This window comes from Charadrius vociferus, unplaced genomic scaffold (genome assembly GCF_000708025.1).
Source record: "Charadrius vociferus isolate BGI_N301 unplaced genomic scaffold, ASM70802v2 scaffold269, whole genome shotgun sequence".
Taxonomy (NCBI): domain Eukaryota; kingdom Metazoa; phylum Chordata; class Aves; order Charadriiformes; family Charadriidae; genus Charadrius; species Charadrius vociferus.
This window is the reverse complement of record NW_009660184.1, coordinates 1,663,852-1,689,266: the sequence shown is the minus strand read 5'-3', so window position 1 is coordinate 1,689,266 and position 25,415 is coordinate 1,663,852. Positions and strand designations below refer to the sequence as shown.

The window sequence follows — 25,415 nt, the reverse complement described above, 5'->3', positions numbered from 1 at the left end:
GACATTTCAAGCTGAATTTGCTCCATCTGTATTCTCATAACTGTGAAGCTCAGAGATTATATATTTCAGTAGATGCAGAATGGGGCAGGTTTCCCTTTTTTTTTTTTTTGTTCTTCCCTTCCGCACCCCCCCTCCCCCAAATCTGGGGTAGCATTTTTGGAAGACTTGTTCCAAACTGCTCATAACATAGGATTAAGAATTTTATCAAGAAAGAAGAGAATAAAAGTGAAAAAACAAGACTGAATAAAATGATGAAGACTAAGTAACTTGGAGGTACACTTTTGTTTACACCATGATTTTTTGTTTAAAATTATCATTCTTCTTTAAAAATTACTTCTGCAAGTTACGTAGTCTTTGCTTGCATCAATGATATGCATTTTACCTTTTCCTACAAGGTTTACTCAACAAAAATGGTCAGCAGACCATTTTATTTCTTTTATTAACCATCTTCAGACTAGAAAATGATTTAACATATCAGCATTCAAAACAGTAACAATGCATTGTTGTCACCTGTCAAATTAGCAATATCAAAGCAGTCACCAAATGGTATAGATCATTTCCACAGTAAATTTCAGAATTTCAGTATAGTGACCTCATGCAATATTCAGAATACAAAAGTATACAGAGGAATTTCACTCCTCCTTAGACAGTGGGACAAAAAACCATAAAGCCCCAGAACAGTGATTCACTTCATCTGCCCCTCCTAGAAGAGTACTATAATTAGGAGACTAAATCCACACCCACAACTAAAGAAACAGGAGCACTTAAGAAATACTGTCAAGTTTATAAACTTCTATTGACATACCCAAACTCTGTAATGAAGCAAATGCTAATCCTTCTGCTTTTAAGTGGATGAAATTATGGTACCATAAATAGCATCTTTGATACAAAACAATCACAAAGAATGAAATATCATTTGCTGTACAAAAGCAGTCAGCCACATTGCATTCAATTTAGGGTACAAATCAAGGAACATTACCAGCAAACCTGACGGAGGAATTGGCCTGAAGAACAGGACAAATAACTATATTTTTAGCAACACTGAACATGGTCATCATGAGATTTCTAAGGATTTCACTGGTCAATATTACAGCTTCATATAAGCTTATGCCATACAAGCTTAGACTTTACCCAGACTATCTAGTCCCCACCTCTATGTTTGGAGAAAGGCAGGTATGAGCAGCATGCTGCACAGCCATTCCTCATCATCCTCACAGACATTAAGCTCTTCCCTGAGCACCTCATGATTTAAGCACAGACCTCACTTTCCTGTGCTGCAATGAAGTTCACTGTTCATCTATTTGTGTGAGAAGATACTAATTTCTTCTGGTTTTGAAAGAATGATTAAAAAGTACTTAAGGCTTTGTTCTCAGTTCAAGGTTGGAAGAATTACCACCGTGAGTGAAAGCAGCACCTATGAGCAAACTCAATGAGCTTGCCCAGCCCTCTAGGAAAAGAGCTGAGCGTAGGCAAGAAGAGAGAAGCATCAATACTCTACTAACAATCTGTCTGCTAATCTCTATCTATCCTTCTTCAGTATCTATGTTTAAGTTATCTAATGAAAATACTCTTCAGTAAGTGATAGAGGTAGCTACTTTTCAAAGCCTCGCAAGGAAGATCCTATCTGCCTAAGTTTAGGCACTTCAAACACAGTAAAATATTTTATCAATTTGTGACTGCAGGAAACAAAACAAAACAGAAGCAGCTCAAAGTATTTACCAAAAAAACATAGACAATTATTTCCAAGGAGAATAAGCCAAGCAATACACTCAGATACAGAAGTGACAGTTTTCACGTTATTCACTACTGTAAATTCAAAGAATTAGTTTTCAAGAAACCTGTAATACTGATGCTACTTCAGGTCAGAACATAGCCAAATTATTCAACCAATCTTAGCAGTATAAATTACATGAATCTCTCAAACTCTATAACAAGCTGATAGAGATGACTATAAATTAGTGAGGACTGAATGCCAAATTACTTCTAAAATTAAACCAGTGGCCTTGAAAGCCGAAGACTACAACCAAGGCCTAGTTTTGGTTATATACAGCAGGTAACTGTCAAAATATTGAGCAATCTTCTTTTCCTAGTCCATGAGAAACCCTCCAATTTTATGTTTTCCTCCAGGCTACCTGACAGTTCTTCTGCCCCCAACATTCACAGGGAAATCAAAATCAGGAAGCGTCTTAAACTACTTAAACTCGTCCGCTAAATTTACAAAACAAAATGGCTTTTACTATGCTTGAACAATGCTGAATTGATTCAAATACATTTTTGTGGCACATCCCCAACCAGGTTTTACTGAGCAACTCTGTTGTTAGATGGTCACAAGGCACAAAATGTTTATACAGCACAAGTATTAATAATTGTATTCCAGTTGTATCACCGCCTGTAATGAAGAGAATCAGAAAGATGGGCTAAATCTGAGGTTCTGTAGCTTTCATCTTCCTACCATAGTAAAACTCAGCAACATTCAACCATACTGTAACATAAATGATTAACATTCCGTCATCATTATGAACCTGGAAGAGAAGTCCAGCACTGGGTAGCACTGCACAAGGACAAAAGTCCTGAATTTAAACATGGTTCTACAAAAAAGTGTATGTCCTAGATGTGAAAGTACGTGCTTTAGACCTCTCCAGATACAGTCCTGGTAGGTCACTACACTCCCAGACAGGTCTGTCATATCCCTCTTTTTATTGTGGGATCATGGGATAAAGGGAAAACCATAAATAAAAGATCCCCCTTTGAAGCAGAAGCGGGGGATTTGACTGCATAGTGCTCAGGGACAATCTCCTGGATAAAAAAACGCAAGAAACAGCACTATAGATATTCTGCAATGAAACAAGAGGTAAAGGCAACTAAGCTATAAGCAGCAGGGAAACTTAAAAAAAAACACCCCAAAACCTTGAATTTCAATGCCATGGGTAAATGGGTAAGTCACGAAAGAAATATGAAGAAAAAGCAAGATTGTTCTGTAACTGGAAAAAGAATATGAATCCATCACGTTAAAACAATACGTAAGGAAAGGAAAAATTATGTCTGCAAAAAAGCAAATCAGCATCTGATAAAAATGAGTATTTTACAAAGGAGAGGCCCAGATAATTTACACACAAGAAGCTTCAAGGAAATAACTGAGGAGCTCTCTGAAACACAAATGTTGTTTTTTAAATAATTCTAAGAAATTCTAAACATCAAAGAACTCTCCACATTAATATGCAGTATTTAAAAAAATGTAAAAGGGGAGATTCAGGAACTCTAGAATGATTAGCTTGGCACGGATCCTGAACAAAATAATACAATGGTAATGGGAAAAATGGAAGCTAAAAATATCCTGTCAGTCAAGCAACCTTCATAAGGTCAGGAGAGGAGACAGCCGACTGAAGTTCCAGCTCCCACAAGGAGCTGCTCTGAAAAACCTTTTTCCTTTTTTATAGGATAGTTAAAGGGAACCCAAATCAAAATTACCACAAAGTTTCAGTGGAAAACCGTAAGTCATAATTAAACTCAATTAAACTCTGCTGGAAAGTAAAGTGTGTGGAACAAAGGAGCAAAACAGATAGCAGAAAGATATATTGGTAAATTCATCTTAGAAATCAGATCTCCCAAATCCTCAGCAGAAGTGAGATTTGATTGAAGCTGACACAGAAAGACAAGTGCCAGAAGGATTAGTCACAGAGAAATACGGATACAAAAGTGCTGCCAAGAATAAAATCAAACAAAAATAATAAAAAAAAGAAAAAGAAATGGAATAGAGGAACAAAAAGAAAATACAAGCTATATAATACTGTAAAAGAAGAAACCAAAGAATTGGAAAGTTTCCAGTCAGAGTAGAGAAGAATGATCATCTCTCAATGTTTAAAGCAAGCCTTTCACTCCCAAATAAAAGAGGAAATAAATCCAAGCTAGGGAGGATGTGTCCCTGCAACTCAAATAAAATAAAATAAATCCAAAACACCATACAGAATAAAATACTCCACACTAATGTGGCATGTTCTCAAAACAGGTAAAGTTTTCCAGTCTACTTTATAAATACATTTTGGTACCTACTTCAACACCTATGAGAGGTTACTTTAAGGAAAAGGAAAATCCTGAATGAAGTAGACCTTTTCTTAGGAAGCAAATATTTATTTTCAAACTCTTCCTTTTCCCATCAAAGCCAACATCAGTTCATAATGGAGCATGAATTAAAGTTCTTATTGAACTGAACACAATGGAGAGCTGCCCAGAGCTACTGGCCTAATCTGACACGGACAAAACCGGACATAATTTTGATGTAGAATGATAAACTATTAAGCCTGAAAGAAAAAAAAAAAAAAAAGATATCGGGGACAAGAAAGAAAGAAGCAGCCTTTCAGTTAAGTGGGAAAAAGGGGAGAAAATCCTGACATGTGCTTTTGAGTTTCGTGATTCTTCTCCTCTTGTCCACAACACTGACAAGCACAGTATATTGCTGCTGCTTTACCAGGGTGCATTCAAGAATTTTCCACAGGCAAAGGTAAGGAAGATGCTAACATCCCTCTCAGCTGGAAGTTTAGAAAGCATTTCTGTATCATCGAAAAACCTGAAGAGTAACACAAGGAGTTATTTAAGAATCAACACCTAGAGATGGAAATAGGTGAATTACATAGAGCAGAATTCAAACTAAACAGCTTCTGTTCATATAGGTAAGTTGGAAGTAGGATGTGTAAAAGGAAAAAAAACCCAACAATATACACTAAGACAACCAAAAAGTAACCTGGATATTCTTTTTCTCACATTGCAAGATCAAAGCTGTCTAAATAAGCACATTTCTTGTTATGGGCAACAATACTGAGTGGATTATAAAAAAAAAAAAAAAACACAGAAGAAGACAGAGAGGAATGGAATTAAAATCATAAAACAAAAAGGGAAGCATTTTTAAGACAGAGCTTCCTAGAGAGCAAGATATATCAATAACACTCTGTCAACGCTGAAGCATTCAGTGGCCTTGTAAAAGACAGAAGGTTTCAGACAGAATTGTGCAGCTACTTCCATCTAAGATCAAAAAAAAGAAAAAAATAAAAAAGAGAGACAGGCTTATATAGAGAAGCCATTCTATGACCACGCTCCAGGGGAGAAGTAGCCAGGATAATTCGGTAAATACCCATTCCTTTTGCCTTCAAGGGCAGGTTGGTGGATAATTTCTGAACAGAAGTCATCTGACACCCATGAAGTTCAACTTTCTCCTAGCTCCCCCATCCCTGAGAAAAAAAGAGATTCTTAGTACCTTTAGCAAGCAATGAGTTATTTTAAAGTTGGAGGAGAAACTGAAAGAGGGGGAACTTCACTAAGGTCACATATCGGGCTCCTTGCCAAGTCCAGACACTTGTGCATCTAAAGAGATGACCACTGATCTGAGGGCTGGAGCACCTCTCCTATGAGGAGAGGCTGAGAGAGTTGGGGCTGTTCAGCCTGGAGAAGAGAAGGCTCCGGGGAGATCTTATTGCGGCCTTCCAGTACCTAAAGGGGGCCTACAGGAGAGCTGGGGAAGGACTTTTTACTAGGACATGTAGTGATAGGATGAGGAAGAATGGCTTTAAACTGGAAGAGGGCACGCTTAGATTAAACATTAGGAAGAAGTTTTTCACTTTAAGGGTGGTGAGGCACTGGAACAGGTTGTCCAGAGAGGTTGTTGAGGCCCCATCCCGTCCCTGGAGGTGTTCAAGGCCAGGCTGGACGTGGCCTTGGGCAACCTGGTCTAGTGGGAGGGGTCCCTGTCTACGGCAGGGGGGGTGGAAATCGATGATCTTCAAAGTCCTTTCCAACCTAAACCATTCTATGATTCTATGATTCCCAAAGCTCTTCAGAACAACAGGATCTGAAAGATATTTATGAGACTGCACCTGTCCTGTTCCATGCAGCACATACTTTGAAGCCATGTGTTTATTATCTTCAGTACTTTAGTAAATCACATTGCCCAACAGCGATGGAAGTGACCTGCTTACCTATATATATATACACGTACATTTAAGTTTGTGTGTGTTAAGAATGTGAGAATCAAACCCAAAAATTATTTTTGGACATAAAAAAAAAAAAAAAATCAATCTACTAGCATTAATGGTAAAACACACCAGAAAGTAATGAGTTTTATAGGAAGTAACGAAAGCTAAAGGTAAACTTGAGACAGCAAACCAGAACCAACTTTAAAGCACAAACAAAATAATTATGTAAGAGATAATCTGGTATACAGTCCCGCGTCAAAAATGTAAAGAAAAACAGATCTATGGCAAGGACAAGTTGTTGCTAGCTCAAGAGAAAAGGGATTTTGTATGATGAGGATACAGATAAATCCCTAAAAGCAAAATAGAGGATGTGTATCTTAAGGATGTATCCCTACTTCAAGCAAAAAGGGAAGAGGGAATTTGTGTGTAGCTCCACTGGAGGACAGATACTATCAATACATTCACAACAAGCTGAGAGCAAATTAGCCACACAACTTTATACATACTACTACTAATTTACTAATTAGTTTTAACTCCTACACTGGCAAGCTTTTAAAGAAATAGATATCCTCCACATTAAAAAGGAAACAAAAATGACTTCCACCTAAAAGAGAAAAGATGACTGTGCTCAAAGATGTGTTGGCTACTGGCACAAGCCCCAGGATCAGCAGGGATTTACTGTAGTTAAACAAATCGCAAATATCAAGAAAAACCCCCTTGATCTCCTGCACAGAATAAAAACCAAAACTTAAGTATCTCACACTTTCTTGTTGCATAAAAAAAAAAAGTTTTAATCAAATGGAATAAGAATACTTGTTTTAGAAAAATGAAATTTTGCAGAGTAAGATGAAAACAGGCCTTTCTTCTCTTGTATTGGGAACTTACAACTTCTGAGCTAAGAACTAAGCAGGATCATCCTGCTGCTGCTGCTGTTTGCCCTGTGAACTCTCTGATCTTGCATTTAGGTAAAACCCATCAACCAGCAGCTAACTTCTAACATACACAATTTTCATAGAGGAAGGGATAAATAGGATGACTAATCAAGTGAAGGCTTAGAAAGGAGACTTGAAGCAATGGAAAGATAAACAACTAATTTTACACAAAGATATTTTATAAAGTACTTTTATCCTTCATAAAATACTTGAGAAGGACTTCTCTCCAGCTAGGGCCTGACACGTGTCTAACAGGTATGCATCATGATAACGATGATATGGAGAGGTGGGGGCTCCTTTTCTCTTTATTTATGAGGCGGTTATGCCCAGAGCTCCAAGACTTCTCGACAGAGCTGTCCAGATATGATAACCTTTGAGGCAGGTATTTCAAATAAAGTTCAGTTTGGGCAGAACGAAAAATTGTGCCCTTCTTATTAGCTGTTCCATTACTAAAATATGAAGGGGTTAGTTATCTGCCACCTACGCTGAAAATGTGAAACAGAATAAGAAACACACTACAGCATTTGAATCATAGCATAGTTGAGGTTGGAAGGGACCTCTGGAGATCGTTAAGTCCAATGCCTTTGCTTAAAGGAGGGTCAACTACAGCAAGTTGCTCAGGATTGTGTCCAGTCAGGTTTTGTGCATGTCCGAAGATGCTGACTCCACAGTGGTTCAGGGCAGCCTCCTCCAGCATTCAATGATGCTTACAGTAAAACAGTTTTATGTTTAAATGGAATTTCACATATTTCCCATTGACTCCTGTCCTTCTACTGGGCACCACCAAGAAGAGAGCCTGACTCCATTCCCCACTCCTTCCTGTCAGGTGTTCACACACATTACCAAAATCTCCCCCAGCCTTCTCTTCTCGGTGACAAAAATTCCAGCTCTCTCAGCCTCTCCTTGTATGACAAATGCTGCAATCACCTCTAATTGCTAAATTGTATGCAGGACAGGGAAAAATTGTCAGCGATACGGACTCCATTCTGGTATTACACAGCCCAGAAGTTCATCAGCTGGCAAGCCTCAGACTAGTCACATTCCTTGCATACGAAATACTACTACTAAATGATGAAGCATAAAAAAAATATCCAACTCTTGTGCATATACACATACGCACGTCACTACATAGAAAGATAGAAAGTAGATGTGACTCACCATGAATTAACTGTTGCATTTATTTTTTTAAAGCTATAACAACTTCAATCTTGCACAAATTCAGTATATTTTGGGTATCTGGGAAATGGTTACTGAAAATAAGCTTTAAGCCGCTAAGAATGTTTTTATATAAGATGAGTCTTATCAAGTTAGGCTTCGTCTGTACGTAACTGATAAAATGATACTTAGTATGATGTCAAATCCTTCAAGCTATTATGACATAATAATGTTCCTGATTCAAATTTGTGCTGCAGGGAATTAGCACAGGACATAATTAAACACACTAAAAATCTGTTCAAAATAAAAAGGAGACATTGAATAGTCCTGTCAGTTATCAATATTTTTGATCATGTTTGCAGCTTACATTCACTAGACTTGAAGCACAACAAGTAATGGCATTAGAGCATCTTACCTGCCTGGTTATTAACAGTCATAATCCCCTAAAGGTTTTGAAGATAATTGTCTATAGAATATTATATACAGAACACCAAGGAGAAAAGAATGCAGGCTGTATTTTCAGGAGGGACTATTACACAATCTGACTTCCTACTCCAGGACAACAACCTCATCTCTTGAATTTCTCAAAACTCAGATGTCAAAACTAGATACAGTGAGCTGCTGGTAATCTCAGTGCTGCAATGAGCAGCAAGATCAGTCCTGAAACATAAGATTTAGGAAACAGCTAGTAAGGTTTTTGCAATTATCAGCCCAATGCTGTAGTCAAAAATGTTAAAACTAAATAAACCCAAGGATGCATTACTTAAGGAACACTGAAGGTAAAGTATAAAGCAGATATACCTAGAAAGAGGAAGGCACAAAAATACTGGAGTGGCTGGAAAATAAACTGTACAGTAAGCTTACACAACTTTACCTATGTATCTCAATGAAAACAAAGTTAAGAGTTTAATTGATTAGTATGTACTCCTACTTATACTTTGGAAGTGAGGGGTGCAGGTGTCAGTATCACAGACAAGCAAGTTGGAAGCCAAAAGTTACACAAATTCAGCCTTTAGATCAGCAATTTCCCGTAAGCTAAATAGCAGACCACACTAGATATAGACTCATCATAGGCAATATTAACACCAAAAAAAAAAATCAGATTTGGGTTCCCCCTCCATTAGTGAAAAAAGGAAAGTGTTTACATGCTAGTAAGTGTTTAAGACAGAGGGTGAAGTGGGTAGACTTCCTCTTCTATATAAAAGGTGGAACAAGATTAAATTGACCAGCTTCTGGCTCTCAAGTTGTCAAGTCCTGCTCCCATGTCAGGACATGCTACAATCCATAGTGGAAGCATGCTTAGGGAGGGACAGCAGAGTAATCCAAACTGACAGCTCTGGGAGAAAGCAAGTTAATAAGGACTGAGGAAATCACCTTCAGGATTGGCATCAGGTCATCCTGCATGCCAGAAACAGCTCTATCCCAAAAGAAAGTAATAGGATCCTCAAGGGGAATTGCCATCTCCTCTCTGCAATCCAAATCTCCCACTTTGAGGCATGGCACAAGTTTCACAGCTGCTATTCACACGAAAATTTCATCTGTGTGATTTGTAGGATTAGGGCGGGGGGACTTATTTTATTTAGTCAGGCCAGAATACAAGTTCTACATAACAATTTTTGAGAGACAAAACCACCTCCAAAGGATGGAGGCAAAGAAGGACAGACAGAGAATTAAAAGAGTTTTTTTTAAAAAAAAATTTTACACCCACATTTCATCCTGATCTATCTTTTCAATTAAGGAAAGATCTAAGACAGAAAAAGAAATCAAGAAGTTTTATATTAAATTTATCTCCTGATTTTTAAAAGTTAAGGTCATATTTATCATTTATTCAGACAGGACAGCAGTGGTATTTAAAAAAAAAGAAAAAAGTGCTACAGATAAGCTTCTGAATAACTTTAGACCTGCTGAATATAAGCTATGTATTGGAGAACAGTAACATTACTCGCAACATCATCACTAAGGGCTTGGGCTACAAATACCTTACAGCAGACCAAAGCCTAGCTGCTCCTGTTAGCAGAATTGCTACTTTCTGCAATTGTTACCTCAAAACATAATAAACTTAAACAAGGGACATTTTAGTCAAGACTGTCCATCACTCTTCAGCTTCTAGAAGAGCCGTAACCCCTTAGTAGATTTTAGGTTTGATATATTTCAACCAGTACAGCAAGAAACAGAACAAGAGATAGCATCTAAACCGTATTTTATGAAAAGGATATGGAATTACAAAAAATTCAAGAGATATTTTAAATAAGCACCAAAAGTATAATATACTGCCCTTAGTTGTGAAGCCAAATTCTATTTCTCAGTGTTCCAAAAGCAGTTCTGAATACCTTTTTCTCCACAAGTACTTACTGATTTCATTTTGACTTCGGTACTATCGGCTTAATAAGACTGGTTAAAGATTAAAGCACTCCAAGTCACAGATTGCACTGGTTTCTGCACAGGCTCAAATAATGCAAAACATGAACTCTACAACATAGGAATTCTAATCAATTTATTAGTACAGTGACCAAAAAAATTAAAATACCACAAGATAACTAGGTTTTGGTCATATTTTTTTAATCTTTCCCTTGAAGAAAAAAATTACCTCTACACAAAAGATCTTAAGATCAAGTCCATATAATTTCATCTTCTCCGGAAAATGCTGAAAAACATTCAAATATGGAATATGACCTTCAACAACAAACCTGCATAAAAAAAAAAAAGAGATCAAATAAAAATATTCTAAAATAGTCTAAAATTAATATACAAATCAACTTCTGATTTGAAATAACATTAGTATTATACTGCCTAAGCAATTCTATCTGAAGCTACACACCCCTAAATGCTCCACAGGACAAAAACCAGTTCAATCATTTAACAGCCTTTAAGTTCAAGCTCAGATACAATTGACAAATGATAATGTTATGGCCTTACAATCAACATGCTTACATGGAGTTTGTTCTGCACATTCTTCAGCTACTGCATTTCTGAAACTGCTTTAAGCTTCCTTTGAATGGTATGGAATTTTGGGTTTGTTTTTTTTTTTCAAAATTTTAAAGCTTTAAGTAAATTTTACTTTTAAAACACACACTTTCTGCTAGAGGAGTTTGAGTCAGGTCATGTGGCAAGGAGGCAAGTCACAGAATGATGAGCAGACACACAGAACTGAAATCCCATTAATTACACCTGTTTTTTTTTTTAAAGTATTATTTTGGTATGAATAGAAATGATTTTGTATACTAATAAATACAAAATTTATTTTTATATGCATCCAAATAATGCATTTTTTGTTAAAAACTGGCTTTAGTAAGTGGTTGACAGTTTTATTTGGGATTTTTCTTGACTTTTTCTCATATATATATAAAAAATATAAGATGGATCTTAACAACAGCTAGTAATAAAAAGCCACCACCACACCAAACCCCTGCTCTTATCTATCATCTTAGCTGACATTCACACTAGGCAAAGCAAGCACTGAACGAGCGTGGTGCCTCAAAGGAACAGACACTCCTTTCATTCCAGCTTAAAGTATATTAGTGATCTCCCATAGGATTAAGCTAGAACCACCTTCCTGTCTCCTCTTCTCCAAAACAATTTAGTGAAAAAGAGTACATTAAACTACAACAAGTTAACATTTCAAACAGAGAAGACCCTGTTCTTTAAATACTATCAGAGACGTGAAAACAATTTTCTCTCCTGCCAGCCATGTTATCTGTACAGTATCTCTCTGACGTTGCTATGTATATTAGTAACTTCATGGTCTACGAACTCTGCAAGTCCCTCCTGAGTTCCTACAGTGGTGGTAAGGCTGGGCTTTCCATCTGCTCCCAATGCGGGGCAGTACCTAAACGCTTCAATCGCTAGCTGGATCCAATCCCACAAGCATAAACACCGATTTCCTCACAAAGCACAGCAATCTGCCACTTCCACTCAAAATGCGTCTGGAGGTAAGAAAAAGAAAAAAAAGAAAAGGAAAAAAAAAAAGCAGAACAATGTCTTCACAGACAGAGCACCCACTCTTGAGGAGGATTCAACTCTCTCCTGAGCCTACGGTAATTCACAAGCTCACCTTCCCTCTCTCCAGCCCAGTGCCCTAATCACCACTTGTTGCATGTTACACAGTGTGTATCTATTGAAGTCGACCAAAATTCTATTCAAAAGCTAGTTACTGTAAAGTTTACAGTTACATCCTATTTTTTTTAAATATACTTAACTGAATTTTCAGTTTAATTAAAAAATTTAATTCAAACCAGGATTAAAATGAAAAGTGCATTTCTTAATCAAAACTCTCTCCCAGCTAGAATTCACCCATAATTTATAATGGCTTCTGAAAAATAACAGCAATCAGAAAAAAACACATTGTCCAATACTTTTTATTTTGAAGCTCTCCATATTAGTCTCTTAAATGAAGAGATAAAAGTAGCCGCACAATCCTGTCTAATCAAATTGTGTGATGTACATTTTGACAACGAAATTTCAGTAGTCTTCCTCAACTAGTGTGAACAGCATTTCCCCACCCTGAGTGTTGATGTGCACTGGTCCATGTGCTCAGCGAGGCTGCCATCCAAACCAAGCCCAAGTTGCTCGTCCTCCCCATCCCACCTGATCTGCTGAGCAGCTTGCATGACAGCTCCTCTGCTCATTTTAGTCGAAGTCAGCTGCACTAAATTGAAGAACTTAAACTTGAGGGATGGCTTCACAAAATGGATTATGCCAACCTAAAAGCTCAACACAACTAGTCGTACTCTGACTGCATGCTCCTGTTGCTCATCATCCTCTTCCACAAATTCCTCTTACAACAGCGAAAGATTTCCCGTTAGCCTGTTTGAAAAAAGAAGGGTTTGTTTCCCATCATCTAACAAACAAAGGAGGCTCACAGATGGCTCCAACAAGTGCAAGAGTCGGCAGAGGGAAGGGGACACATCACACAGGCAGGAGAAGAGAAGAATGGGAAGCATGACCTTCCTCTTTCAGCAAGAGTGACCCATTACAGGCTCAGCTGATAAGCTTTGCCTGACACGTGCTAAGGCGCAATCACACGATTAGCTGACAGATCTGAAGAGCTGGTACCAAGACACAGAGAGCAGCAACCTCCTGAGCCAGCACAGCAACAGCTGGAAGAGAACAAACAATCGAGACCTTCCTTCGGGTGTGGTGTGGTGGTGATTGCAGCCAAACCACCCCAACAACTTGCTGCCTCCGAAATGGGAAATCCCACCCTCCCTTCAGTCTTCCGCCACACACTCCTCCCTGCTGACAAAAGCACTTGTGTGACTTCTCAGACAGAGGATTAGATTGAAAACTAGTCTTTGGTCTTCCGGGGTTTGATTTCAACCAGACAGATTTCCAGACTCAGCTGACCGTAGGGACATTTTTGCCAGCACGAGGAGGAAAGAGACTGCTGGTGAAGCATTTGCCAGCACGAGGAGGAAAGAGACTGGTGAATTAACCTGCGCTAAAATGTCCGGTGAAACTTTCTTTTGCAAAACTAGTTTTCTGCAGATCTTCTTTCAACTAATACACCATAAACCGGATGCATGCTAGTACCCAGGGCAAGAGAAAGGTCAGGAACGTTTATGCAGGACCACAGAAACTCGGATCTGCTTAAACTGATGTTGAAATCACATCCTTACACTGCAAGAGGCAAGCAATGTCCACCAAAATGGTTGAAAAACCAAGAAGTTTTCACTAAGTTGGCTGTACCAAGTCAAAGCATTGCAGCCATTTAAAAAATAACAACATCTTTCCTAGCTTGAAATTACTATCTCCATACAAAAGAATGCTCTTCTCTCTCAGGTTAAGAGTTGTTTTTATGTTCTAAAAATAAATGAAACAGCATAAATACCCTGTTATGAATACAATGTGCTGATGATTCAGGTTTTTAACACTTACTCCAAAAGCCCAGATTTGGAATAGCATTTCAGAATAGCTTCTTCTGCTGTTCTTCCAAACCTTTCATTTAACTGACAGATGATCAAAACACTTGTAAGACTACATTGTATCAGTGAAGTGCTTGAAAACTTGACTGGCACATACAGTACACAGTCCGTGTTCTTTTAATTACAGCAGCAGCATACATTAGTAAGGTCCAAGTACGAAAAAAATCTTAGGTCCTCTGTATGCTACGAGGAAATGATGCAGCTGGTAAAGCCACACAGTAATGCCACAAACTGATTACAAGTTTAGTCTTGCCAGCACAGCTAGGTATAACCTTATTTGCAAGGCATTAGTTCTCACAATCTCAAACTCTAGCATCTTGAAACTTTTTCCAAAAGCCAACAATTTTATTATTTAGACAAATAATATAAAGTGTATAGAGTATTGTGAGACTATTCACAATGGAAAAGGATTTAATGTGTTGCATAGAGTAGAAGGCTATTGAAAGTGTTATTTTTAAACCAAAACGTCTCTGACAGAGGAGGTAATTGTAGTGTTTTTCTACTAAGTATGTCAAGTAGCAAGGAGGAGTATATTTTTGGTGGTGTAAATCCTTTAAAAGCTGGCAGATTGCCCTACCATGGTGCCTAAGCATGTATCACAAGGGAGGAGCGGTAGTCAGCTGACTTCAGGGTAGGGAGAAAACCAAACTGAGGAGAAAACAAGGCAGAACTTTAAGCACAAGTGTAATTCAGCTGGTTTAAATAAAACAATTTGCCTATAAAGATTTAAAAGGTAATGCTGAATACTTAATGTTTTCTCTGCATAGTTTTCATCTCTGGTCTGTCGCTATTTTGATCTGTGTATCTTAATGCATGCAAAACTGTGAACATCGTCTGATTTTTTAAACTTAAATATTCAGAAGTTAGAAAACAAGAATTTTATGGTACTACATGCAATTTAAAATTCTTTCCCCTTCTTCATCAAACTTGTGAAAGGCAAAGACCTTAAGGGTAGGGAGGGAAGCATGATAATGTAATTACAGTCTTATACAACTATCGTATCATGGTAAAACTTTGCAATACAAATGACATTCTTTTAAACATCACTTTCAGTATTTAATTCAGTTCATATTTTCAGTGCATTTAAAGTCACTGAATCATTCCAATTTACCCACTTTTAAAAGTATTACACCCATAAATTTTACCTAATTAAATATCTTCTCATTCAAATAATCTTATTTCAATCTCCAGTTATTAGTTTTTGATTATGCCTTTCTGTGCTACGCTTGGCGCTGGATTTTTTTTGTCTCTCCTTTTCCAGCTTTTTTTGCCGTTTTCCTGATTCCTCTAAACCCTTTTAAGCAAATGTGCTCCTCTCTTAAGGATTTAAGTACAAAGGATGTCCTCCAGGTTCTGAATTATTTTCATGGACTCCTCAATTTTTGAAGTGCCAAATCAATAATATACCATTAATATGCAAACAACACAATCAACCTTTCCTCTTAACAGTTGACTTCAACAGTTTTGTTTTTCTAAACCAGACCATCACACTAAGACAGGAACTTGTGAGGTAGTCACAAGTATTTGCCTTATATGACCCCATATGCTTTCCAGAAACAGTTTCCAAGATACAGTAGCCCAAGAATAGATATTTAATTATTCATTTAATTAGTCATTTTTCTCCCCAAACAGGATGGGCTAAGCAAGAATTCTTTACTGTGACCCATTTGGTCTGTCCCAGTAATCGTAACTTAGTATTTGGATTTTTGCCATATACAAGCATTATCAGGCAGAATTTATATATTTATTTTCTAATAATTGACAAAAATACAGAGTATACTACAGTAGTTCCAAGTCCTACAGAATTTCCTTAGGAAGACACTAGTCAGTAATAATCGTGTTATTGAAAACTACTTTGGAGTTCTACTATTTCTTAAGCCACTCAATAAATACTTCTGTGTTGAATTCTGAATACTGTAGCATTTTCTGAACGTTTTACAAGCATCTTTTATGCAACAACAGCATATCCACTTACGCAAATATGCAATGGTTTGTGCAATTCTGATTGATGAAGCCAACAGCCACCCTCTAAAGTTAAATCAAAGGGTTAAACATTGTTTTGCATAGACATAAATCAGCTAGTATTAACTACTGTACTTAGAGACATACCAACCTCCCCATTTTGAAAAGTACTTGCAAAAGAGCGTTCTTCAATACCCATCCTTCTGAGAAAGCTTGTACAAAGCTAGACAAGCGCAGGTGGAAGCTGGCACTCCAGGGGGGAGAGGCCATGATGGCAGATCAGGCTCTGGGGTAAACTCCTCTTGCATTCATCACACTTTCAGCAGCAGTACTAGCTATATGCACCACAGGTGGGGGATGATGTACTTATTGCCTTGCCTTTTAGCTCACGTGTCATTTATATTTTTCAAATACATAAAAGAAGTGAAATCTACCATATCAATGGAATTTTGAATCAGTTTTTCCTTTATTTTGCCCAAGTTTGCAATTTGAATTGACAGTGCACATTTACTTGCATTGGCAAGTTACTGTTCCTTAAATTTTGGCAAAGTAACATTTTTTTCTCCATCTTTTTAGAAATACCCAGTATTTCAACACTTGTTAAAAAGCCGTATACAAAAGGTCTTCCAAGGAAGATCTAAGAATTCCTGAATTTAAACCAGGACAGGGCCTGATTTAAAGTATTTATTGTTAACAAGAAAAGTTGAGTTATTTTTCATTCCTTAAGTAGAATAGAATATTTCAGTTGTAAGGGACTTAAAATGATCATCTAGTCCAACTACCCGACCCCTTCAGGGCTCACCAAAAGTTAAAGCATGTTGTTAAGGGCATTGTCCAAATGCCTCTCAAACATTGACAGGCTTGGAAGTAAATAAGGAACGTGTTTATAGGCTTGTAGAGGGGAGAAGGGAACTGCATTGTCAGCAATAGTTTGACGGTCTCCATTTAGCATCAAACCCAACTATTAGAACATTTTATCTCTACTATATTAAAAGCTGTATTATTCTGAACTCTGATAATTAGATACAAAGATACGAAGGCAAAAAAGGACTTCTTATATTAATTTCTGTGCCCAACTCCATTGTGTGAAGCTACTTAGCTACCTTTTAGATCATTATATACTCCTGGCATTGTTTGTATGATGACACTGATGTAAGTCCTGGAGAATGTTTACTCATTTAATTCTGGCACACTGACAACAGCAAAAATAGCAGAAATGTGACCATACACAACTCCACTCAATCTTAAGAAACACTGAAGGAGAAAGATAAAAACTTTTTCAGCTCCAAAACCTTTCCCCTTACAGGTCTTTGAGATTCATTGCAAGCAACAGAGGAGAATATTCTCCAAAAGCAGCAGCACAAATTGCTATGTCAAAGAAAAGACAACTAAATGGAGAAAACTTTTCACTATTTCTGAGCAAATTAGTAAGAGGGCAATAATACAGATGTAATTTTTAAAATATGTATTATTTATGAAAGCAACAAATATTTCACTAGAGACGATTCATACCTTAAGAGATCAGATAATGTCATTGGTTCTCTCAACCAGAGTAACGCCATGTAACAAAATGAAAGGGTCATTGGCATTGTCATCCTCAGTTTCTCCTTTCGGTTCTTCATTAAATACGAGCTACCATCTACTGATCCGGAGCACACAGAGGTGCTTTCTTTGGTTTATGTTAAAAACGGGAAAGAAAAAAAAATATTGATTGATATGACATACATGCACACCATCCATGCTATACAGTAAACAAGATAAAGGAACATACAAGGACCTTTGTTCAGCAACTACTAACATTCTGAAATCATTACTTTGAGTAGTTAGGTAGTTTGTGTACTTTTCTACTAAACAGCTTAACTCTAATTTATTAATCTACTATGATATGAGATCACAACCTGTTTCATAAACTGCTACTTCACTTGACTAAGACACTGGATCATATGAAGAGACAAAACTCACTCTAGTACCATCAAAATCGACTTTTTGTTGGAAACTACACTTAAACCTGGAGTTTTAAAAGGACATTAACTTCTATACAACATAAAACTAACATTACTTACAAGCTGAAAACACTATTTTCCATTTGAGGGATAAGGGAACAGTGGCAAAACAAGGGAAATTTGATGTGCTTGAAACAATGCCTCGGAGTTGCACATTAAAATACAATTTTAAACTTCACAGTCAGGACTTTCAACGAGAACATGATTTACACTGCAGAAATTTTAGCAAGGTTAAGGCATGTAACCATCTGCCATATAATCTTTAACTGTGGAAACATAAGTATTCTTTTAAAACAACATATCTACATTCAATGAAAAAGAAAATAACTTTAGAACAAAAATACAGCACATGGTAGAGAAGGTAGGAAAAGAAACACCAACCAACAAACCAACCAACCTCCTTACTTCCTTACTGAGATGAATGACTGAAAACTAAGAGAAGCAGCAATGAGAAATTTCATTTAGGGGAGTGATTTATGAGTTAGGAACCTTTTCAGCAGTGAAACCTGGGAGTTCAGAGAAGGAGGAGGAGAAAAAGAAAAGCCCCTCATCCCTACACCCTGACCCAGCTAGGACGAATGAAAATGTTTTGTATTTAAAGCACACCAGCACAAAATATCAGCAGCAATTCTGTAGAGATTTTCTCACTGTTTCCCCACAGACTGTTCACCTGTTTGGACAGGAACAGCGAGGGCTGGATCCACAGCTCCCCAGCTGGGAGCTGCAGGGCCATGGCAAGCAGCCTGCAAAAAAACAGTTCAAAACTTCAAGAGACCTTGGCAGCTCCATGGTTGTGCTGGCAGGTGATAGCCAACCCTGTAAGGTGACAGCGGTCAGCAGTCGAGATCCAGCGCCCACTGACAGGCAGTATGAAGACAGACACTGCAAATACCGTGTTCCTGAGCCAGAATTGGTCTTTGATGCCACCTACCGGCTCCTAAAACGGCCGCCGGTAGCACTAGGGACACAGCAACAGGTTAAAAGAACCGGCTCAAACATCAACCTCATACAGACGAAGACAAGGTCTAGATGACAGCATCCTACGAGGTCTATCACGTATAGGTGCGTTGCAGAACAAAAGCAGGAACATCAGTTAATCCCTTTAGTCAACAGTTTCACCTTTTACATGGTTACTTGTGCTTAAAGGCAGCTTCACAATTGAAGCTTCATTATTAATTTCACATTCAACTTAATTTAAAATAATCCTCTTTATATCTGTGGCCTTAATGATGGCACTCAATTTCCTTTTATTTCTTCCAGCTTATGCAAGGCATGACAACACACAGTTACACGCATATAATAATTTAAGAGTTTAATAGGCTTCTCTAACAACATCTCAGTGCTATACTCAGTGGAATTTGCTATTATCCCTACACAAAAATAACAAAAGAAAAATGCCTGCACATTGGGCAAGCCCCTTAGGAAAAAGAGGGTGTTGAGGGTTCCAGTCTGCAGCAATAACAGCTCAGTAAAAACAGCACTGAAAAGGAAACTTATGAATCTTCACAAGAATTTATAATTGACTAGAACACATCTAGTATTACTTGTGTTGAATTTCAATACACAAAACAATTCCTATGTTTGTCTGATTTCACCAAAATGTACTTCTGGTGTCGCTAAACTCTTAATTCACTCCAAGTGCTTTTAGTGAAATTGGTATGACTGCTTAAAGCTGAATTCAATCTCTGAAACAACAGACCAAGAACACATTAAATTATGCCCTATCTTAAGACTATCTAGCTGTTCTAAACTGCTAAGAAACATAACTGTAAAATACACAAGTACCAAGGAAGAAAGGAGGTCCTCCAGACATAAAAAAAGGGAAGAAAATTCAATGGAATATTTTCACTAGGTATTTCTCACTCAATTCTTTCCTCTTCACATAATATGTCTGTAAAACACCCACAATCTGCAACATGTGCAAACATACAGCGACTCTACCTGAAAATTTTGCATTTTAATATATAAGGATGAAAGGTACTCGCATTATATTCACAAAAAAAATTGTCACCATTTTTGCACCTTTTTTCGCCTCTCTAATTCTGTTTGGATTTTAAAAATTTCCTGTCTTTTTTTTTCCTGTTTTTTTTTTAATTGCCACAGATCAAGTTTCTCATTCTATTACCATTTCTGAACTTTACAAAATAAAGAGAAAAACATGAACAAACAAAATTGCATTCTTCTGAGGGTAGATGGGCAATATCACAGAAGAACAGAAATGGGACACAAAGAGACGAGTACATAACAGGGGAAAAAGAAACAGTGAAACAGAAAAGGAGGAAAAAGCAAGCAAAGAACAAAGCAAAAAAGAAAAACTATCAGAAGTTTAAAAAGAAAAAAAAAAGCTTTCAAATATGCCTTGAAATGTATTTCTAATATCAGACATTGCAGCGTTGTCTGGCATTACACTTGCGCAGTAGCACTGAACACTCCAATTTTCTGTAACATTTTAATTACAGAATGCTAAACATTTTAAGTATTTTCAAGTTGATACTGTGAACAGAAAAGGCTAAAACATATTTGACAGAAGGGGTTACAGAGAAAGAAGTAAAAAGAATGCAGACACAAAAGATACAGAAGTACCAAAAATACTGCCAGGAAAAAAATTAGAAAGCTAAACATGAGCTAGGGAAAAACAAACAAACAAACAAAAAAACAACAAAACACAAAACCCCAAAAGAACAAACTCATCTTTTTTAACATCAAAGTCATGACTGACAGCTCTGCTATTAGCTAAACAAGTGCTTATTCTTTAAAGCTGCCATGTTTGTGAACATCTGGCTTTGCAAATACAATAGCAATTTTTTCCCATTCCAAACAGGAGGCATGGAGCAAACCTGTTATAAAATACAACTTCCTTCTGCATTTCTATTTTATTTCCAGGTCCTGTTCAATTTTCATCTCTTTGGGTAGGGGCTGGGGAGGAAAGTCTTCTATTTCTTGTAGAACATAAAGTACTCTACTGGCAAACAGGACTGAAAACTTTACACTTTCCAACCAGTTCCTCCAATTCATTGTACATTAATACACTTTATATATATTTATTTATATTAAAAAACTATACAAAAATGGTTTCCAGATAGCTCAGTTCATTGCTCCTACCTGAGATCTTGCTAATTGATGAGGCAAAGCTGCAATCAGTCTGTAGGTCCCCCTCACTTTCAGAGAGAGATAAGAAGTGAAGAAGGCTAGGTCTCTCTGGTTCACTGTCCACATCAGTACTGCTATCGCATACCTGTTTTTTGTAAATAAGTCATTGTATTACCTACTGTTAGTTTCTGTTTCAATGAGAAAAAACCAAATGAAGCATGATAGATGCAAGATCAACAGTAAATTAAGTTTAAACCCAAACTGTTCACATTTTCACTTTATCTATGAATCATGAGTATGTTATAAACCCTGCAAAAAAAAGTATTTTAAAAGATTTCTTAAGATAAAATGACTTCTAGTGATTATATTACATTTCAGTCTGCTACAACGACCAGAAAGCTGGCAATACATAGAATAAAAGCTTGATGAAATAAATAACTTCAAGAGAGAAGGCAGGAAAGGACAGTAGCTGATGACAGATTTTGTATTGTAATTTCTGCTCTATCTACTAACCTTCTATGCCAAGACAAAGCAATATTTTTAAATAAGCAGTTTTCCATACTCAGAGAAGTAATTGTCTCTCGAAACAGGAAAAAAGGAAACAACAAAACGGACACGTGGACCCTGTTTAGAAGATATCCTTTATACCGAAGGGACATTAATACAAGATAGATATATAGCTTGAACAAAGCAGGTTTCTGTTGCTGCTTTTTAAAAAGATACTAAACATCTCATGGCATTTGAACTTTTCACTTACTGATAATGCTTTGACAGTTTCCCCAGCTGGTCTGTTGCAATATGCCTGTTTGGTCTTCTGAAGGTAACGCCTCCAAAAATTGCACAGAATTTCATCCTGATAAATACAAATGCATAGAGATTAGCGCAAAGTTAACAAGATCATTAATTGCTGAGAGAACAGAGCGTAATTGCTAACTCAGGAATCTAAATAATGTTCCAGCTCTAATTTTATTAACCGTGATCTACAAACTATGTTTTAAAATTACCAGAAACTAAAGTTTGTTTTCATATGTCCAATTTTTTTTAGATGGGGAGTTATTGCATTCACTTTAAAAATTACAATCTTTTAAAATAACATGTCCTGTAACACACACATACAGTGTCTAAAACTCACACGGACATCTACATACCTTCATTTGTGGACATACTCCTAATGCTTCTAAAGCTTCAGCTTGTTTCTTGAGTACAAGCTGAAAGCCTTCACAAACATACCATTCACAGCCTCTATCTAAGAAAAAAAAAAAAAAGGATGTTTTTTGTTTTTTTGTATTGTTTTAGATTTGGGTGTTTTTTTTTAATTAACTTTATGCACTTATTTCCACTTAATATTCTGTTCTCTTGGTATCGGGACAGAAATATGTCTGTCTATTAAAAAATTTTAGATACAGGAGCATAGGCCAGCTACACTGAATACTGCATTAACTTCCATTTATTCACAGTTTTAATCAAGAAGAAAAGCTACTGAACAAGCACTTTTCTCCACACGTTTCCCAAGAATAATATATTTCACTATAATTTCTCGTGCGGCATTCGTAATCGAGTGGAAAGTTGTTAAGTGGCCAGTTTTAAAATAACTGCAAACCTGTCATTAAAAAATGAAATATGATCATTTCTTTCCCATCCCCAGCACAGAAAACTGGAACACATTATGGTGGTGAGTCAGGCAAAAAACAACCAATATCACCACGTTCTTCACCATTCTCTCCCACAGAATCATACACATTTAAATGAAAGAAACTTTCTCAGGTATTCAGAGCTTCTAGCAAATCTCAGCACAACACGAATTTCATAAGGAATTGGCCTTCTCCAATCTAGTCATTATTCCCTCAGACTGTTATGTTTACTTTCACCCTTAACTTTCTATATTTACAACTCCTTTCTCCTTTTCTGCAGGCTTTTGGTCTTAGAAATTTTCTCTGCATTTCTCAACTTCCTTTTCATTCCCTCCCCACCTGTTCTTCACTATTTTTCCTTCCAATTACATCTCACCATCTCAGAAGTTCTGTCCTGCTTTAACGACGTTGGCTTTAACTGTTAACCACAGATACAGCTTAGTCCTATAAATGCATGAAAATAAGCTACTATAGTATAATATAACTGCGCTCACAGAAAGGACTGCATGAAGCAAAGGATTTCTTTCTTAAGAAGCTTGGTTAACGAAGAAGATGGCCAATGACTTCCCTAACAGCAGAATTAAAAAGCATGAAGAGGTACACAGCTCAGACTTTAAGAGCAACACAGGATAAAGACAAGTAGAGGTGTCAAGGTTGTTCCTCTTTTCATTCCTTCCTTCGCTTCCCCACAACTGTTCTTTTCAAAGGAATGTAGCACTCCACTGCCACCACGGCGGAGTGAAGATAGGTCAGCGTATCAGAGACAAAGCTAACCCCATGCTTCATTTAGCATTATAATGCATTTTTGCTTTTTGAAAGCGGCCACAACAGTAAAGTATCTATCCAGGCATCACAGAATACATACATAGCTCCAGCAGCAGCCTCACCATAACACCCTTACGGCATATATCATCATATGTAATGACTACTATTCTTCTGAATCATGAAATTAAAAGTATAGAAGAGACTCTGGATGAAAGATATAATGTTGGGTTAGCTATTGTAACTGCATGAAATCTCTTCCATGTAGATTTGTGTGTAGGTTCCAGGGCTGAGTACCTGTAATGCAATCCAGACTGACATTCTAAGAGCTGGACCCCCATCGTATCTCACTTACAAAGAGACAACTTTTCTGGTTTCGTGATAGCCATCACCAGGAAAGAACAAAGGGATCACCGCATCTGAATGCTTGCCACCAGTATCTTCAGTGAGTATTGGCTTCCACAAATCAAAGTGGCAATAAGTAATACATAGTTCTGTTCAATGCAAAACCACCACCAGGATCACAGAGGTCACTTGTGGCTCAGGAAGTCACCAAAGGTGACCACTGAAGGTTCTAACAGCATTTGAGGGTGTATTTTGTTCTTCTTCTTACAGCCTTTCCTAGCTATCTGCCTTTGGCCACTGTCAAAGACATAACGGGCTAGGTGAACCCTGGCTGAACAGCCACTCATACAAATATACAGAGGGAAACTCATACATACCAGTTTTTTCCTGCTTTTTTAAACCTTTGGAGATTGTCTGGATTCTTGTATTAGAAATAAAATCAGTGTTTACAACTTCTCTAGTTCTCTGCAAAACAGGAATATATCATAGCAACAAAAGAAGCAGGCCTAACTTGCATAGATTGCCCGAACATAAAACATAATGGAGGAGCTAGTTCAAATTTCCTAAACTAAAAGGAGACTTTTCATTCAGAAATTGCAAACGTAGAGAATTAGTATCCTGGACATAGAGGCAATACGCATCAGGGTTTGCCTACATTGCTACCATACTGAAGCACAGCAATACCCTGGCAATACCTCTAAGGCACCTCGACAGCATGCCAGCACTAGAGCCACAGTAACACTGAATCTTAAGATGGCTCATTTTACATTTTGTGATTTCAAGAAACATTAGTTTTATACAGTGTCAAGTCAAGCATGAAAAAGGAAGAATCAATACTGGCCTCAACTCCTAATGCCAAGGAGGAATTCTAACATTTTCTTAACATAAAACCAAGAAACAATCAAAATAAACCTTTTCCAAGGCCAGCAGTTTGGCTTTTTACCTCAGTAACATTGTGGCAAGATCTGCAATAAAATCTGCCTCCATCGGTGAGACCCCAGTTCACTTCTGAACACTGGGCACAGCGTTCATTAAAATCTCTCTAAAAGGAAAAGAAAAAATAAAATGGCTTCACGTGTTCGAGCAAAACAAATGGCACTATTACTAGACTACTGCACAGCTTCTGAGATTATTCATAGAGGATAATATTTACACCCTTTGCATTAGCTCTGGCTGATAACAAGTAATCATAGCATTTGCTATCAGTCATAGATAACTGTGAACAAATAATTTTAGCTGGCAAGCATCAGCTCTTGTGTATGAGCACAAGGGGAATAACAATACACAGTTAGCACACATGACATGGCTTACAAAACCCACCCATCAGAAATGGCAGCAGAGGCAAGAAGCTGAGAGCAGGAGATGAGAGTAAAAATAAATTTCTAGAACTGTGCAGGAAGATATGCGGTGGAAGAAGGCCTGAACAAGTCGGTGAAGAAAGGGGGACTTCCCGGAGAAACCGGCGGAGGAAGGAGAAAAGAGAGAAACTCACACATTTAGAATACAGTGTTTTTCAGCAGCACCCCACACGACCGTGCTGGGGACGGGCAGCTCCCCTTGGGCCGGGGGCTGGGGGGGAGTCGGCCAGCGGCTCACCCGCGACCCCTCACCGGCCCCGGCGGGGACCGACCCCGCGCCGCCCCGCTGAGGA

General features: G+C 37.6%; 1 protein-coding gene across 1 annotated transcript in view; it reads right to left on the bottom strand.

Moving 5' to 3' along the window:
• TAF1B (TATA box binding protein (TBP)-associated factor, RNA polymerase I, B, 63kDa) overlaps positions 1–25,415 on the bottom strand; it is a 150,555-nt gene that overhangs the window by 24,225 nt on the left and 100,915 nt on the right. The window contains exons 3-9 of the mRNA XM_009893269.1: positions 24,708–24,806; positions 24,142–24,229; positions 22,175–22,272; positions 21,784–21,879; positions 21,039–21,171; positions 17,446–17,602; positions 10,638–10,737 (exon numbers count right to left, since the gene is read on the bottom strand). Coding sequence (XP_009891571.1) covers positions 10,638–10,737; positions 17,446–17,602; positions 21,039–21,171; positions 21,784–21,879; positions 22,175–22,272; positions 24,142–24,229; positions 24,708–24,806 — 771 coding nt within the window. The remainder of the gene's footprint in view (positions 1–10,637; positions 10,738–17,445; positions 17,603–21,038; positions 21,172–21,783; positions 21,880–22,174; positions 22,273–24,141; positions 24,230–24,707; positions 24,807–25,415) is intronic.